General features: G+C 44.7%; 1 protein-coding gene across 3 annotated transcripts in view; it reads right to left on the bottom strand.

Annotated features, from left to right (window-relative positions):
- The window catches only part of scap (SREBF chaperone), a 46908-nt gene that overhangs the window by 4227 nt on the left and 29258 nt on the right, over positions 1–13423 (bottom strand). For all 3 annotated transcript variants that reach the window (XM_078932539.1, XM_078932538.1, XM_023964261.2), the window contains exons 17-19: positions 11531–12071; positions 11219–11304; positions 9347–9429 (exon numbers count right to left, since the gene is read on the bottom strand). In XM_078932539.1, the coding sequence (XP_078788665.1) occupies positions 9347–9429; positions 11219–11304; positions 11531–12071 (710 nt within the window). The remainder of the gene's footprint in view (positions 1–9346; positions 9430–11218; positions 11305–11530; positions 12072–13423) is intronic.

Here is a 13423-nt window from a genome sequence, read left to right on the forward strand (position 1 = left end):
TGAGAGATAAACTGCAGTTTAAAGCGCACAAGGACCTGGAGAAGGGGTTTGTCAAAAATCTACTGTCACTACCCCACAGAGAATGGACATTTGTACACGTAAAAAAAACAAAACGAATGGATTTAGGCTTAAAATCAAAGCATTTGTCCTGTTCTCAAAGGTTATGTCAAAGAAGTGAGGAAGTTCAAACAGAAAACTCAGTCACAGTTACTCTACTCGAGCCCAGAAAACCTGCAAATGTTTGAAACAAGACTTTTTCTCTGCAGACACTTTGGGGGTTGTTAAGTGGCTATAAGGAGTTGCGCATTTGTTTTTAAGTGCAATAATAAATTTAAGAAGGAAAGTAACAGGAATGCAAAGTGATGTTAATAATACCAGATTTACATTTATCGTCTTGTCAATAGATTGCACTTTTAAAATGTGTTAACTGTCAAAGTCTGAAGGTAGAGAAAACAAACAGTAATTTATTTAAAAGGAGACCGAATCTACAGAAACTAAGATAAAAAAAGAGAGCTACAAAATAGTTTTAAAAATAAATCTGTCTGGAGCATCCGCTAAAATATTCCCCTTTTAATGTCCAAATGGAATTTTAAATAAAAGTTTAAACTTAAAATAATTATTTTTATTGAAGCCCCTAACTGTGTGAACATTTGTTTTTAATATGCAACAATTTCAAGTAATCATCCATGGAACATGTGCCCCACATCACATACCTAACTTAGCCTGTTCCCATAACCGTGACGTTAACGTTAAAAAGTCCTCCTGATCTTCTTTTAGTTCTAGAAGTCTCAATAAAGATGTGCTGTTCAGCATTGGTCATTCAATCATTACTTTATGTTTTGAATAAAAGTCCACCTTTGAATCATTTTTTTAATGAGATTACATACTCCATTTTTGCAGTCGGTCAGAGCAAAACACAAAATACTGTCTTTTATTAAAAATTTGTAACAACTAGCGCGAGCTCACGAGCGCCCTCTTTGTCGAGACAGTGCTACTGCATACCTCACCGACTGTCTTTTTTTATGTCACATTGTAGCACAATATAAACTAGACAAAGATGAAATATATTGAATGTTAAATGGAAAGGGATGACATGCAATAAAACTTTATACAATGAACTTTTTTTTTTAAATAAAGCATTAGGATTTAGGCTTTTTAGATATTTAGGGTTGCTTTGCCAAATCTTGCAGTTGCTATAGCAACCCCAAGCTACCACCCCTGGGGCTGCCCCTGGGTCCAAAACAGTGTTGACTGTAGGGTACTAACAATATACAAAGAAAATTAGATCTTTAATCACTGCCTCTCTTCAGTGCACCAAGAATTAATAAGTGAAGAACAGAATTCCACCTTAAATTGAGGTGGAACTTATGACCCAAAAAAAACTAAAGGGCTGATTTCTCCCAGCTTGAGCAGTGCCTTTAAACCAGAGGTCTGCAACCTTCAACAATTAAAGAGCCATTTGGTTAATTTCTCACTGACAAAACCTTTATTTTTCTTTACGCGGAGGGTCACAGTGGAAGGGTCAAAGAGCCACAGTGGAAGAGTCAAAGAGTCACAGAGGAAGAGTCAAAGAGTCACAGAGGAAGAGTCAAAGGTCGCCTTTACACTGCATGGTTCAAGTGACCCAATTCCAATTTTTTCCTCTCATGTGGCACAGATCGGATATGATCGGTGAACGTGTAAGCAGGACAAAAGCGCATGGATTCCGTTTTTCTCCGATCGGATACAGGCCTCTCTCATATGTGGAAATAAATCGGAAACAAATCGGATACGTGCATTTGCGTGTGCCATGTAAGCAGACAGATCGGATATTCCCCAGTAAATGCGAGTCGTACGTTAGTGACGTCAATTCAGGACACCACCAACTGAGATCACGTGACTTATTAAGGTGCTTTTTGTGCGCTGATTTTGCTGTCAGCATGTTGTTACCTTTCAGCCTCAGGCTTCAGACCGTAGTTGGAAACCGCTGTTATGTCCGGTCCGGACGCAAACGGTAACTAATCAAGCAGGAAACCGTTGCTATGGAAAAGGCCAGAAGCCGTTTATTTCTTTGGGGGGCGTGTATGATGGGGACCATGTGTGTGTGTGTGTGACCGCGCGCACGCTCGCTTGCGTGTGTAAGGAGAGGAGAGTGGGTGTGACGCGCGGAGCGGGGGAGTGTCGGAGAACCGGAAATTAAAAATAAGGTGTCTCCTCCAAAAGTTTTGGAGTCTTTCTTCACCCACTCTGGAGGCTGAGGGTTCAGAACGGAAAAGTGAACTCAGAGGAAATCTCCCGCGTGTTTCTGACAACGGTCGGAAAAGAGAAGTCATCGCGCAGGAAAGGTTCAACACTTGGATCAAACTGTTAGTACAGCATGTCTGCAAACACTTCCTCATTCAAAATTCAGAGAGAGCCGAGCAGCCCCCTTTTTTTTCCTCTCCCGCGCATCCCCTCAGAAGCACCCAAGGCAACGCCTCCTTCCGTCGCCGCCTTGCCTCCATGACAACCGCAATCACAAAAGTCCGAAAGATGTCCGCGGAAGTCGGAAATACTGCTACGTAGTCCTCAGAACGTCTACGTTTGATATTCGTTTCAGCATTGTATAGTGTAAATGCAAAAATCAGATACGGGTCACTTTTAAAAGATGATGTAAGCGGGTCGTCAAAAAAATCGGATATAGTCAGAAAATCGGATATGAGCATTAAGACCTGCAGTATAAATGCGGCAAAAGAGTCACAGTGGAAGAGTCAAAAAGTCACAGAGGAAGAGTCAAAGAGTCACAGTGGAAGAGTCAAAGAGTGACAGTGGAAGGGTCAAAGAGTCACAGTGGAAGGGTCAAAGAGTCACAGTGGAAGAGTCAAAGAGTGACAGTGGAAGAGTCAAAGAGTCACAGAGGAAGAGTCAAAGAGTCACAGTGGAAGGGTCAAAGAGTCACAGTGGAAGAGTCAAAGAGTCACAGAGGAAGAGTCAAAGAGTCACAGAGGAAGAGTCAAAGAGTCACAGAGGAAGAGTCAAAGGTCGCCTTTACACTGCATGGTTCAAGTGACCCAATTCCAATTTTTTCCTCTCATGTGGCACAGATCGGATATGATCGGTGAACGTGTAAGCAGGACAAAAGCGCATGGATTCCGTTTTTCTCCGATCGGATACAGGCCTCTCTCATATGTGGAAATAAATCGGAAACAAATCGGATACGTGCATTTGCGTGTGCCATGTAAGCAGACAGATCGGATATTCCCCAGTAAATGCGAGTCGTACGTTAGTGACGTCAATTCAGGACACCACCAACTGAGATCACGTGACTTATTAAGGTGCTTTTTGTGCGCTGATTTTGCTGTCAGCATGTTGTTACCTTTCAGCCTCAGGCTTCAGACCGTAGTTGGAAACCGCTGTTATGTCCGGTCCGGACGCAAACGGTAACTAATCAAGCAGGAAACCGTTGCTATGGAAAAGGCCAGAAGCCGTTTATTTCTTTGGGGGGCGTGTATGATGGGGACCATGTGTGTGGGTGTGTGACCGCGCGCACGCTCGCTTGCGTGTGTAAGGAGAGGAGAGTGGGTGTGACGCGCGGAGCGGGGGAGTGTCGGAGAACCGGAAATTAAAAATAAGGTGTCTCCTCCAAAAGTTTTGGAGTCTTTCTTCACCCACTCTGGAGGCTGAGGGTTCAGAACGGAAAAGTGAACTCAGAGGAAATCTCCCGCGTGTTTCTGACAACGGTCGGAAAAGAGAAGTCATCGCGCAGGAAAGGTTCAACACTTGGATCAAACTGTTAGTACAGCATGTCTGCAAACACTTCCTCATTCAAAATTCAGAGAGAGCCGAGCAGCCCCCTTTTTTTTCCTCTCCCGCGCATCCCCTCAGAAGCACCCAAGGCAACGCCTCCTTCCGTCGCCGCCTTGCCTCCATGACAACCGCAATCACAAAAGTCCGAAAGATGTCCGCGGAAGTCGGAAATACTGCTACGTAGTCCTCAGAACGTCTACGTTTGATATTCGTTTCAGCATTGTATAGTGTAAATGCAAAAATCAGATACGGGTCACTTTTAAAAGATGATGTAAGCGGGTCGTCAAAAAAATCGGATATAGTCAGAAAATCGGATATGAGCATTAAGACCTGCAGTATAAATGCGGCAAAAGAGTCACAGTGGAAGAGTCAAAAAGTCACAGAGGAAGAGTCAAAGAGTCACAGTGGAAGAGTCAAAGAGTGACAGTGGAAGGGTCAAAGAGTCACAGTGGAAGGGTCAAAGAGTCACAGTGGAAGAGTCAAAGAGTGACAGTGGAAGGGTCAAAGAGTCACAGTGGAAGGGTCAAAGAGTCACAGTGGAAGAGTCAAAGAGTGACAGTGGAAGAGTCAAAGAGTCACAGAGGAAGAGTCAAAGAGTCACAGTGGAAGGGTCAAAGAGTCACAGTGGAAGAGTCAAAGAGTCACAGAGGAAGAGTCAAAGAGTCACAGAGGAAGAGTCAAAGAGTCACAGAGGAAGAGTCAAAGGTCGCCTTTACACTGCATGGTTCAAGTGACCCAATTCCAATTTTTTCCTCTCATGTGGCACAGATCGGATATGATCGGTGAACGTGTAAGCAGGACAAAAGCGCATGGATTCCGTTTTTCTCCGATCGGATACAGGCCTCTCTCATATGTGGAAATAAATCGGAAACAAATCGGATACGTGCATTTGCGTGTGCCATGTAAGCAGACAGATCGGATATTCCCCAGTAAATGCGAGTCGTACGTTAGTGACGTCAATTCAGGACACCACCAACTGAGATCACGTGACTTATTAAGGTGCTTTTTGTGCGCTGATTTTGCTGTCAGCATGTTGTTACCTTTCAGCCTCAGGCTTCAGACCGTAGTTGGAAACCGCTGTTATGTCCGGTCCGGACGCAAACGGTAACTAATCAAGCAGGAAACCGTTGCTATGGAAAAGGCCAGAAGCCGTTTATTTCTTTGGGGGGCGTGTATGATGGGGACCATGTGTGTGGGTGTGTGACCGCGCGCACGCTCGCTTGCGTGTGTAAGGAGAGGAGAGTGGGTGTGACGCGCGGAGCGGGGGAGTGTCGGAGAACCGGAAATTAAAAATAAGGTGTCTCCTCCAAAAGTTTTGGAGTCTTTCTTCACCCACTCTGGAGGCTGAGGGTTCAGAACGGAAAAGTGAACTCAGAGGAAATCTCCCGCGTGTTTCTGACAACGGTCGGAAAAGAGAAGTCATCGCGCAGGAAAGGTTCAACACTTGGATCAAACTGTTAGTACAGCATGTCTGCAAACACTTCCTCATTCAAAATTCAGAGAGAGCCGAGCAGCCCCCTTTTTTTTCCTCTCCCGCGCATCCCCTCAGAAGCACCCAAGGCAACGCCTCCTTCCGTCGCCGCCTTGCCTCCATGACAACCGCAATCACAAAAGTCCGAAAGATGTCCGCGGAAGTCGGAAATACTGCTACGTAGTCCTCAGAACGTCTACGTTTGATATTCGTTTCAGCATTGTATAGTGTAAATGCAAAAATCAGATACGGGTCACTTTTAAAAGATGATGTAAGCGGGTCGTCAAAAAAATCGGATATAGTCAGAAAATCGGATATGAGCATTAAGACCTGCAGTATAAATGCGGCAAAAGAGTCACAGTGGAAGAGTCAAAAAGTCACAGAGGAAGAGTCAAAGAGTCACAGTGGAAGAGTCAAAGAGTGACAGTGGAAGGGTCAAAGAGTCACAGTGGAAGGGTCAAAGAGTCACAGTGGAAGAGTCAAAGAGTGACAGTGGAAGAGTCAAAGAGTCACAGAGGAAGAGTCAAAGAGTCACAGTGGAAGGGTCAAAGAGTCACAGTGGAAGAGTCAAAGAGTCACAGAGGAAGAGTCAGAGTCAAAGAGTCACAGTGGAAGAGTCAAAGAGTCACAGAGGAAGAGTCAAAGAGTCACAGTGGAAGGGTCAAAGAGTCACAGTGGAAGAGTCAAAGAGTCACAGAGGAAGAGTCAAAGAGTCACAGAGGAAGAGTCAAAGAGTCACAGAGGAAGAGTCAAAGGTCGCCTTTACACTGCATGGTTCAAGTGACCCAATTCCAATTTTTTCCTCTCATGTGGCACAGATCGGATATGATCGGTGAACGTGTAAGCAGGACAAAAGCGCATGGATTCCGTTTTTCTCCGATCGGATACAGGCCTCTCTCATATGTGGAAATAAATCGGAAACAAATCGGATACGTGCATTTGCGTGTGCCATGTAAGCAGACAGATCGGATATTCCCCAGTAAATGCGAGTCGTACGTTAGTGACGTCAATTCAGGACACCACCAACTGAGATCACGTGACTTATTAAGGTGCTTTTTGTGCGCTGATTTTGCTGTCAGCATGTTGTTACCTTTCAGCCTCAGGCTTCAGACCGTAGTTGGAAACCGCTGTTATGTCCGGTCCGGACGCAAACGGTAACTAATCAAGCAGGAAACCGTTGCTATGGAAAAGGCCAGAAGCCGTTTATTTCTTTGGGGGGCGTGTATGATGGGGACCATGTGTGTGGGTGTGTGACCGCGCGCACGCTCGCTTGCGTGTGTAAGGAGAGGAGAGTGGGTGTGACGCGCGGAGCGGGGGAGTGTCGGAGAACCGGAAATTAAAAATAAGGTGTCTCCTCCAAAAGTTTTGGAGTCTTTCTTCACCCACTCTGGAGGCTGAGGGTTCAGAACGGAAAAGTGAACTCAGAGGAAATCTCCCGCGTGTTTCTGACAACGGTCGGAAAAGAGAAGTCATCGCGCAGGAAAGGTTCAACACTTGGATCAAACTGTTAGTACAGCATGTCTGCAAACACTTCCTCATTCAAAATTCAGAGAGAGCCGAGCAGCCCCCTTTTTTTTCCTCTCCCGCGCATCCCCTCAGAAGCACCCAAGGCAACGCCTCCTTCCGTCGCCGCCTTGCCTCCATGACAACCGCAATCACAAAAGTCCGAAAGATGTCCGCGGAAGTCGGAAATACTGCTACGTAGTCCTCAGAACGTCTACGTTTGATATTCGTTTCAGCATTGTATAGTGTAAATGCAAAAATCAGATACGGGTCACTTTTAAAAGATGATGTAAGCGGGTCGTCAAAAAAATCGGATATAGTCAGAAAATCGGATATGAGCATTAAGACCTGCAGTATAAATGCGGCAAAAGAGTCACAGTGGAAGAGTCAAAAAGTCACAGAGGAAGAGTCAAAGAGTCACAGTGGAAGAGTCAAAGAGTGACAGTGGAAGGGTCAAAGAGTCACAGTGGAAGGGTCAAAGAGTCACAGTGGAAGAGTCAAAGAGTGACAGTGGAAGAGTCAAAGAGTCACAGAGGAAGAGTCAAAGAGTCACAGTGGAAGGGTCAAAGAGTCACAGTGGAAGAGTCAAAGAGTCACAGAGGAAGAGTCAGAGTCAAAGAGTCACAGTGGAAGAGTCAAAGAGCCACAGTGGAAGGGTCAAAGAGTCACAGTGGAAGGGTCAAAGAGTCACAGTGGAAGAGTCAAAGAGTGACAGTGGAAGAGTCAAAGAGTCACAGTGGAAGGGTCAAAGAGTCACAGTGGAAGGGTCAAAGAGTCACAGTGGAAGAGTCAAAGAGTCACAGAGGAAGAGTCAGAGTCAAAGAGTCACAGTGGAAGAGTCAAAGAGTCACAGTGGAAGAGTCAAAGAGTCACAGTGGAAGAGTCAAAGAGTCACAGTGGAAGGGTCAAAGAGTCACAGTGGAAGAGTCAAAGAGTCACAGAGGAAGAGTCAGAGTCAAAGAGTCACAGTGGAAGAGTCACAGTGGAAGAGTCAAAGAGTGACAGTGGAAAGGTCAAAGAGTCACAGTGGAAGTGTCAAAGAGTCACAGTGGAAGGGTCAAAGAGTCACAGAGGAAGGGTCAAAGGGTCACAGCGGAAAGGTCAAAGAGTCACAGTGGAAGTGTCAAAGAGTCACAGTGGAAGGGTCAAAGAGTCACAGAGGAAGGGTCAAAGGGTCACAGTGGAAGGGTCAAAGAGTCACAGTGGAAGGGTCAAAGAGTCACAGTGGAAGGGTCAAAGAGTCACAGAGGAAGGGTCAAAGGGTCACAGTGGAAGGGTCAAAGAGTCACAGTGGAAGGGTCAAAGAGTCACAGTGGAAGGGTCAAAGGGTCACAGCGGAAAGGTCAAAGAGTCACAGTGGAAGTGTCAAAGAGTCACAGTGGAAGGGTCAAAGAGTCACAGTGGAAGGGTCACAGTGGAAGAGTCAAAGAGCCACTGTGGAAAGGTCAAAGAGTCACAGTGGAAGAGTCAAAGAGTCACAGAGGAAGAGTCAGAGTCAAAGAGTCACAGTGGAAGAGTCACAGTGGAAGAGTCAAAGAGTGACAGTGGAAAGGTCAAAGAGTCACAGTGGAAGTGTCAAAGAGTCACAGTGGAAGGGTCAAAGAGTCACAGAGGAAGGGTCAAAGGGTCACAGCGGAAAGGTCAAAGAGTCACAGTGGAAGTGTCAAAGAGTCACAGTGGAAGGGTCAAAGAGTCACAGAGGAAGGGTCAAAGGGTCACAGTGGAAGGGTCAAAGAGTCACAGTGGAAGGGTCAAAGAGTCACAGTGGAAGGGTCAAAGAGTCACAGAGGAAGGGTCAAAGGGTCACAGTGGAAGGGTCAAAGAGTCACAGTGGAAGGGTCAAAGAGTCACAGTGGAAGGGTCAAAGGGTCACAGCGGAAAGGTCAAAGAGTCACAGTGGAAGTGTCAAAGAGTCACAGTGGAAGGGTCAAAGAGTCACAGTGGAAGGGTCACAGTGGAAGAGTCAAAGAGCCACTGTGGAAAGGTCAAAGAGTCACAGTGGAAGGGTCAAAGAGTCACAGTGGAAGGGTCAAAGAGTCACAGAGGAAGGGTCAAAGGGTCACAGTGGAAAGGTCAAAGAGTCACAGTGGAAGTGTCAAAGAGTCACAGTGGAAGGGTCAAAGAGTCACAGAGGAAGGGTCAAAGGGTCACAGTGGAAGGGTCAAAGAGTCACAGTGGAAGGGTCAAAGAGTCACAGTGGAAGGGTCAAAGAGTCACAGTGGAAGAGTCAAAGAGTGGCAGTGGAAGGGTCACAGTGGAAGAGTCAAAGAGCCACTGTGGAAAGGTCAAAGAGTCACAGTGGAAGGGTCAAAGAGTCACAGTGGAAGGGTCAAAGAGTCACAGAGGAAGAGTCAAAAAGTCACAGAGGAAGAGTCAAAGAGTCACAGTGGAAGAGTCACAGTGGAAGAGTCAAAGAGCCATGTGTGGTTTTAAGCTGCAGGTTGCCTTAAACGGTTTGTCATCTATGTCTGCAAGAGAGTCTCAGCTGACCAAGCCCCCCCCCCCCCCCCCCCGTTGTTTGTACGCTCTCGAACATGATGATCATTATGGACGACCCCTAAACAAACAAAGTTAAGATCACAAAGCAAACTAAAGGAGAAGTCTCACCTCTGTACTGCAGCAGAGCCAGAGGTTTGTTGATCTCCACCGTGAAGAAATCCAAGGATCCGTTGAGCCGAGCTGCTACAATTCTGATGAAAGCAAGATTCCCACACTGATGACTGGAACCACAGACACACAAACTCATCCATCCACAAACATTCCCTTAGGACAGGCATGTCCAAAGTCTGGCCTGTGGGTCAAATACAGCCTGCGTACAGATTTCCCTGGCCCATAGGCTCCTGTCATGAAACACTTTCTAAGAACTGAGTGTACGATTCCTTGATTTCTATAGGCTAAATGACATTACAAGCCGGAGTAAACCTGTAGCTACTTGACCTTCACAGCCTTCAGGGCCAAACCAGAACAGATTTCTGTTTCTGTGATCAAAACCAAATTGGTTTGTATTTCTGGATTCCATCACTATTTGTTGTTATTTTCTTGTTTACATGATTTACATTTAGAAGTTTAAACCCAGATTAATGTTAACCAGACAGACTTTTTCTTCATTTTATTTTTGGACTTCAGAAATTCAAAGTTCAAAATTCAAAGTTCAAATTCAATGACTTCCGGCTCTCGGAGAAGACGCCACGCAGGCATAGAGCAGCTGCAGTTCTCAACTCTATTTACCGCATAAAAGTGTAAATATTGAGAAAAGCAATTCCTAAACATGCCGAGAAGAAACCCAGTGTTTTAGGAATATGAGGACTGAAATCATGAATGAATGTTTTCTGAAGATCATCAATCATTTCTAGGCACTGGATTTTGTTACTTGAAGAGAATCTATCTGATCAGAACCGGATTTAAAACACTGTAAAACTATCAGATGAATGAACTCAGTAGGGGTGGGATTATATAAGATTGCTTCTTCCCACTCCTTTTCAAGCAATAAATCAAACTCTACTTATACCTCAGTTAATTATCACTGTATTTAATTAAGCAAATGTAATTAAAGTGGCATTTTTGTTTTGTTTTCTGTCTTTTTAATCTATACATTTCATCATTTCTGTAATGAGTTTGATAAATATGTATAAATTCTTTATTGCTTTGACTACAATGCTTGAAATAAATCAATAAAATCAAAAAAAAATCAAATCAAAGTTATTTTGTTAAAGTTTATTTTGATGCTATACGTTTCTTGAAAGGAAACTGTTCATTTGGATTCAATGATGTAAGGGTTGAAAGAATGCTGGCCAAATGGTTGGTCATTCTTCTTTTTGCCACGTTTGAACACCCCTGTCTTAGAAGACAATAATTCCCAGGTTTACACTCAGTATTCTGTCAATTATTAATATTGTTATTTTACTTTTATTAAAATTGTTTTGTCTATTGGAATTTTTTATTGATATACCGGTACATATTATTATTTGTAATTCTGTCATCATTATTAACATTATGGTAAACTTTATGATATAAATTAATGGTAGTAACTATTCATTTATATGGTGTCTTTTTTATTGATTTATTAGTAACAGTCTTGTCAAATATCCACTGAACTGAGTCACCAACACTCACTGACACAAACACTTTCTTGTTCTCCTGTTTCATTTGGTTGGCATCTGTATGTCATCCTATACAATCACTTTGTCTGTAATGGTGTCTTGTATGTTTTTCACTCCACTATTTCCTTTATCATCCTTCTGCACAGATAATCAATTGTTTTATGCATCTGAACGTTTTTTTATTTTATTTTACTGTGTTTTAATCCATAATTCATAACGTATTTTGATATCCACTGTGTTATTAAATGTTTTCTTGTACTTATATATACATACATTTTAAATTTAGACTAGAAAGATAAACACTTCTTGTTTTAGTAAAACGGATGAAAGACATTTGAATAAAAGGGGGAGGGGTTAGTTGCTCTGCAGGTGTTTTTACCTGTTGTTCAAGAAGGCTAAAGCTGTGATTCCAGAGACTCCGTCTTCATTTCTGCATCGCAGAGACCCTTCCACTGCATCCCACAACTGAAAGACAGGCGCCATGTGTTTCAATACATTGATATGAATATATGTTGTTTAATTGTGAGCTTGGGCAGACAAACTTTGTAAAAATGCCCCTCCTCCCAAATGCAGGTGGAGCATTTTCCTGTCATTGATGGGACATCCAGTCAAATAGGTTCATTTCTGTTGCAAAACTGTAAAAAAAGCTAATTGGCTAATTAAGAGATGCTGAGTGAGGTTTTTCTCCTACTTCCAGTTTGCCGCTGCTCCTCCCAGCAGCTATCAGGTTTCCTCTCAGCTCCATGGCCCACACAGAGCTCTCCCAGTCTGGAGCCGCCTGAGTCCCGGATCCGGAGCCTCTCTCCTGACTCGAAGCCCCGCCTCCATCGCCAACGCTGAGTCTCCTCTGAGGCTGAGCAGCTGAGGACGGCGATGAGGACGCAGAGGAGGCACAGGGGTAGCTGGACGGCGATGGCGGCTCGTGCTCTGTGTACGCCCGCTCCACCAGACTGCCGTAGTCAAAGCCTTCTTTGGGTGGGGTGGACAGGTGAGAAGGGGGCTGGGAGGTGAAGTTGGTGTCAATAAGCGGAGTCAGATCGGGCTGGTCGGTGAAAAGAACCACTCTGGAGGGTGAGGCGCGGCGCCTCAGCGGGAAATAGTCCTCCTCTGAGAGGTTCTCCCCGCCGATGGAGGGATCTCGGCTCTCAAAGCCCAAACCTTCGGGTTCTCTGCTCAAACCATCCAAGCCCTCCCGCTGCTCCCAGCAGCCACTGCTGCTGCTCCGCCTCAGCCTGGGGGGGGGGGGGGGGGGGGGGGGGGGGGGGGCACAGAACTTTGTTAGCTCTAGAGCAAAAGAAATTACTCAAGAGTAAACAGTAAAATGAATCATGACAAAAAGGAACCCTACTTTTACTACAGAATGAGTACTTTCAAATGTACAACCTTTCCCAGAAGTCTATTCCGCTAATGCAGGGGTCGGCAACCTTTTTTACTCAAAGAGCCATTTGGGACCGCCCCTAATGAAAAAAAAAGCACCCGGAGCCACAACCCGTTTTGACATCATTATATATATTATGCATGTATATATTATATCAAGGGTGCTCATTACGTCGATCGCGATCGAATTTCAATGACATAAGTGTAGATTGCGGGCCAGAAAAGATAAAAAAAAAAGTACTTCTTCATGTTTATTTGTTACATGTTTATTTCAACATTATTGTTTATGTACTGATGATTAAAAACTACACAGTGAGTTTACATAAAGATACTTTTGTATTAACAGATAAGGCGTTTTATTACAAAGACAGAAAGCAGCGACCATCGTATTCATGCTCTGCTGTAAACGGTGCAATGCGGGGAGCGTGGCATATTGTGAGGCATTTGGCGCTGTTGGCTCCGTATTGATCAGTATTGATGGGGAACAACGACTACTAATTTAGTGCTCCGTCCTCCGAAAACACAATATATTTCACGCACACACCTCCGCTCCGTGCTGACACCCCCATCTCCACCTGCACGCGCCCCTCCCTCGTGGCACGCGCACCGCTCAGCACAAACACACACTCGGCAACAGTATAAAGCGCGCGCCTCACAGCTTCCTTGATGAGCTCGTATTTATCGGGCGAGAACTGCAGAGCTTATAGCAGGAGGAGAAACGCGGGGCGGCTTTAATAAATTCCGGTTGCTGGACTTCTACCGGGGACATGATGTGCCGCGGGGAGAAAAAGACGTTCTGAAGGCAGAGTTTGCGCTGAGTGCATTTATTTATTTTATTTTTTTTAACTTGTCCTGTCCAACAGCTGGGCAAACAGATGAGAGCTGAGGGCCTCTTGTGTTGGACATATTTTATTTTAACAAGAGGGGTTATTCATCTTCAGACAAACCAAAGGTATGTCTGAATAAACCCCTTTTGTAATTGAGGCCAAACTTTATTAATTTCAATCATGTTTGAAAATCTTTGGTGTTGGACCGGACGGAAAAAGAAAGAGGGGAAGAAGAGAGAGGGACGTTAGAGAGAGGGGGGGGTAGGAGGGTGATAATAGGAGGGGAAGGGGGGTAAGACCATGAAGCAGCATAGAGCAGACAGGTTTACTGGTTGTTTATCGTTACGGTACGGTTCAAATGTAGTACAAAAAGGGCGGGG

This window comes from Oryzias latipes, chromosome 16 (genome assembly GCF_053564925.1).
Source record: "Oryzias latipes strain Hd-rR chromosome 16, Olatipes_Hd-rR_3.1".
In the NCBI taxonomy this organism is placed as follows: Eukaryota; Metazoa; Chordata; class Actinopteri; order Beloniformes; family Adrianichthyidae; genus Oryzias; species Oryzias latipes.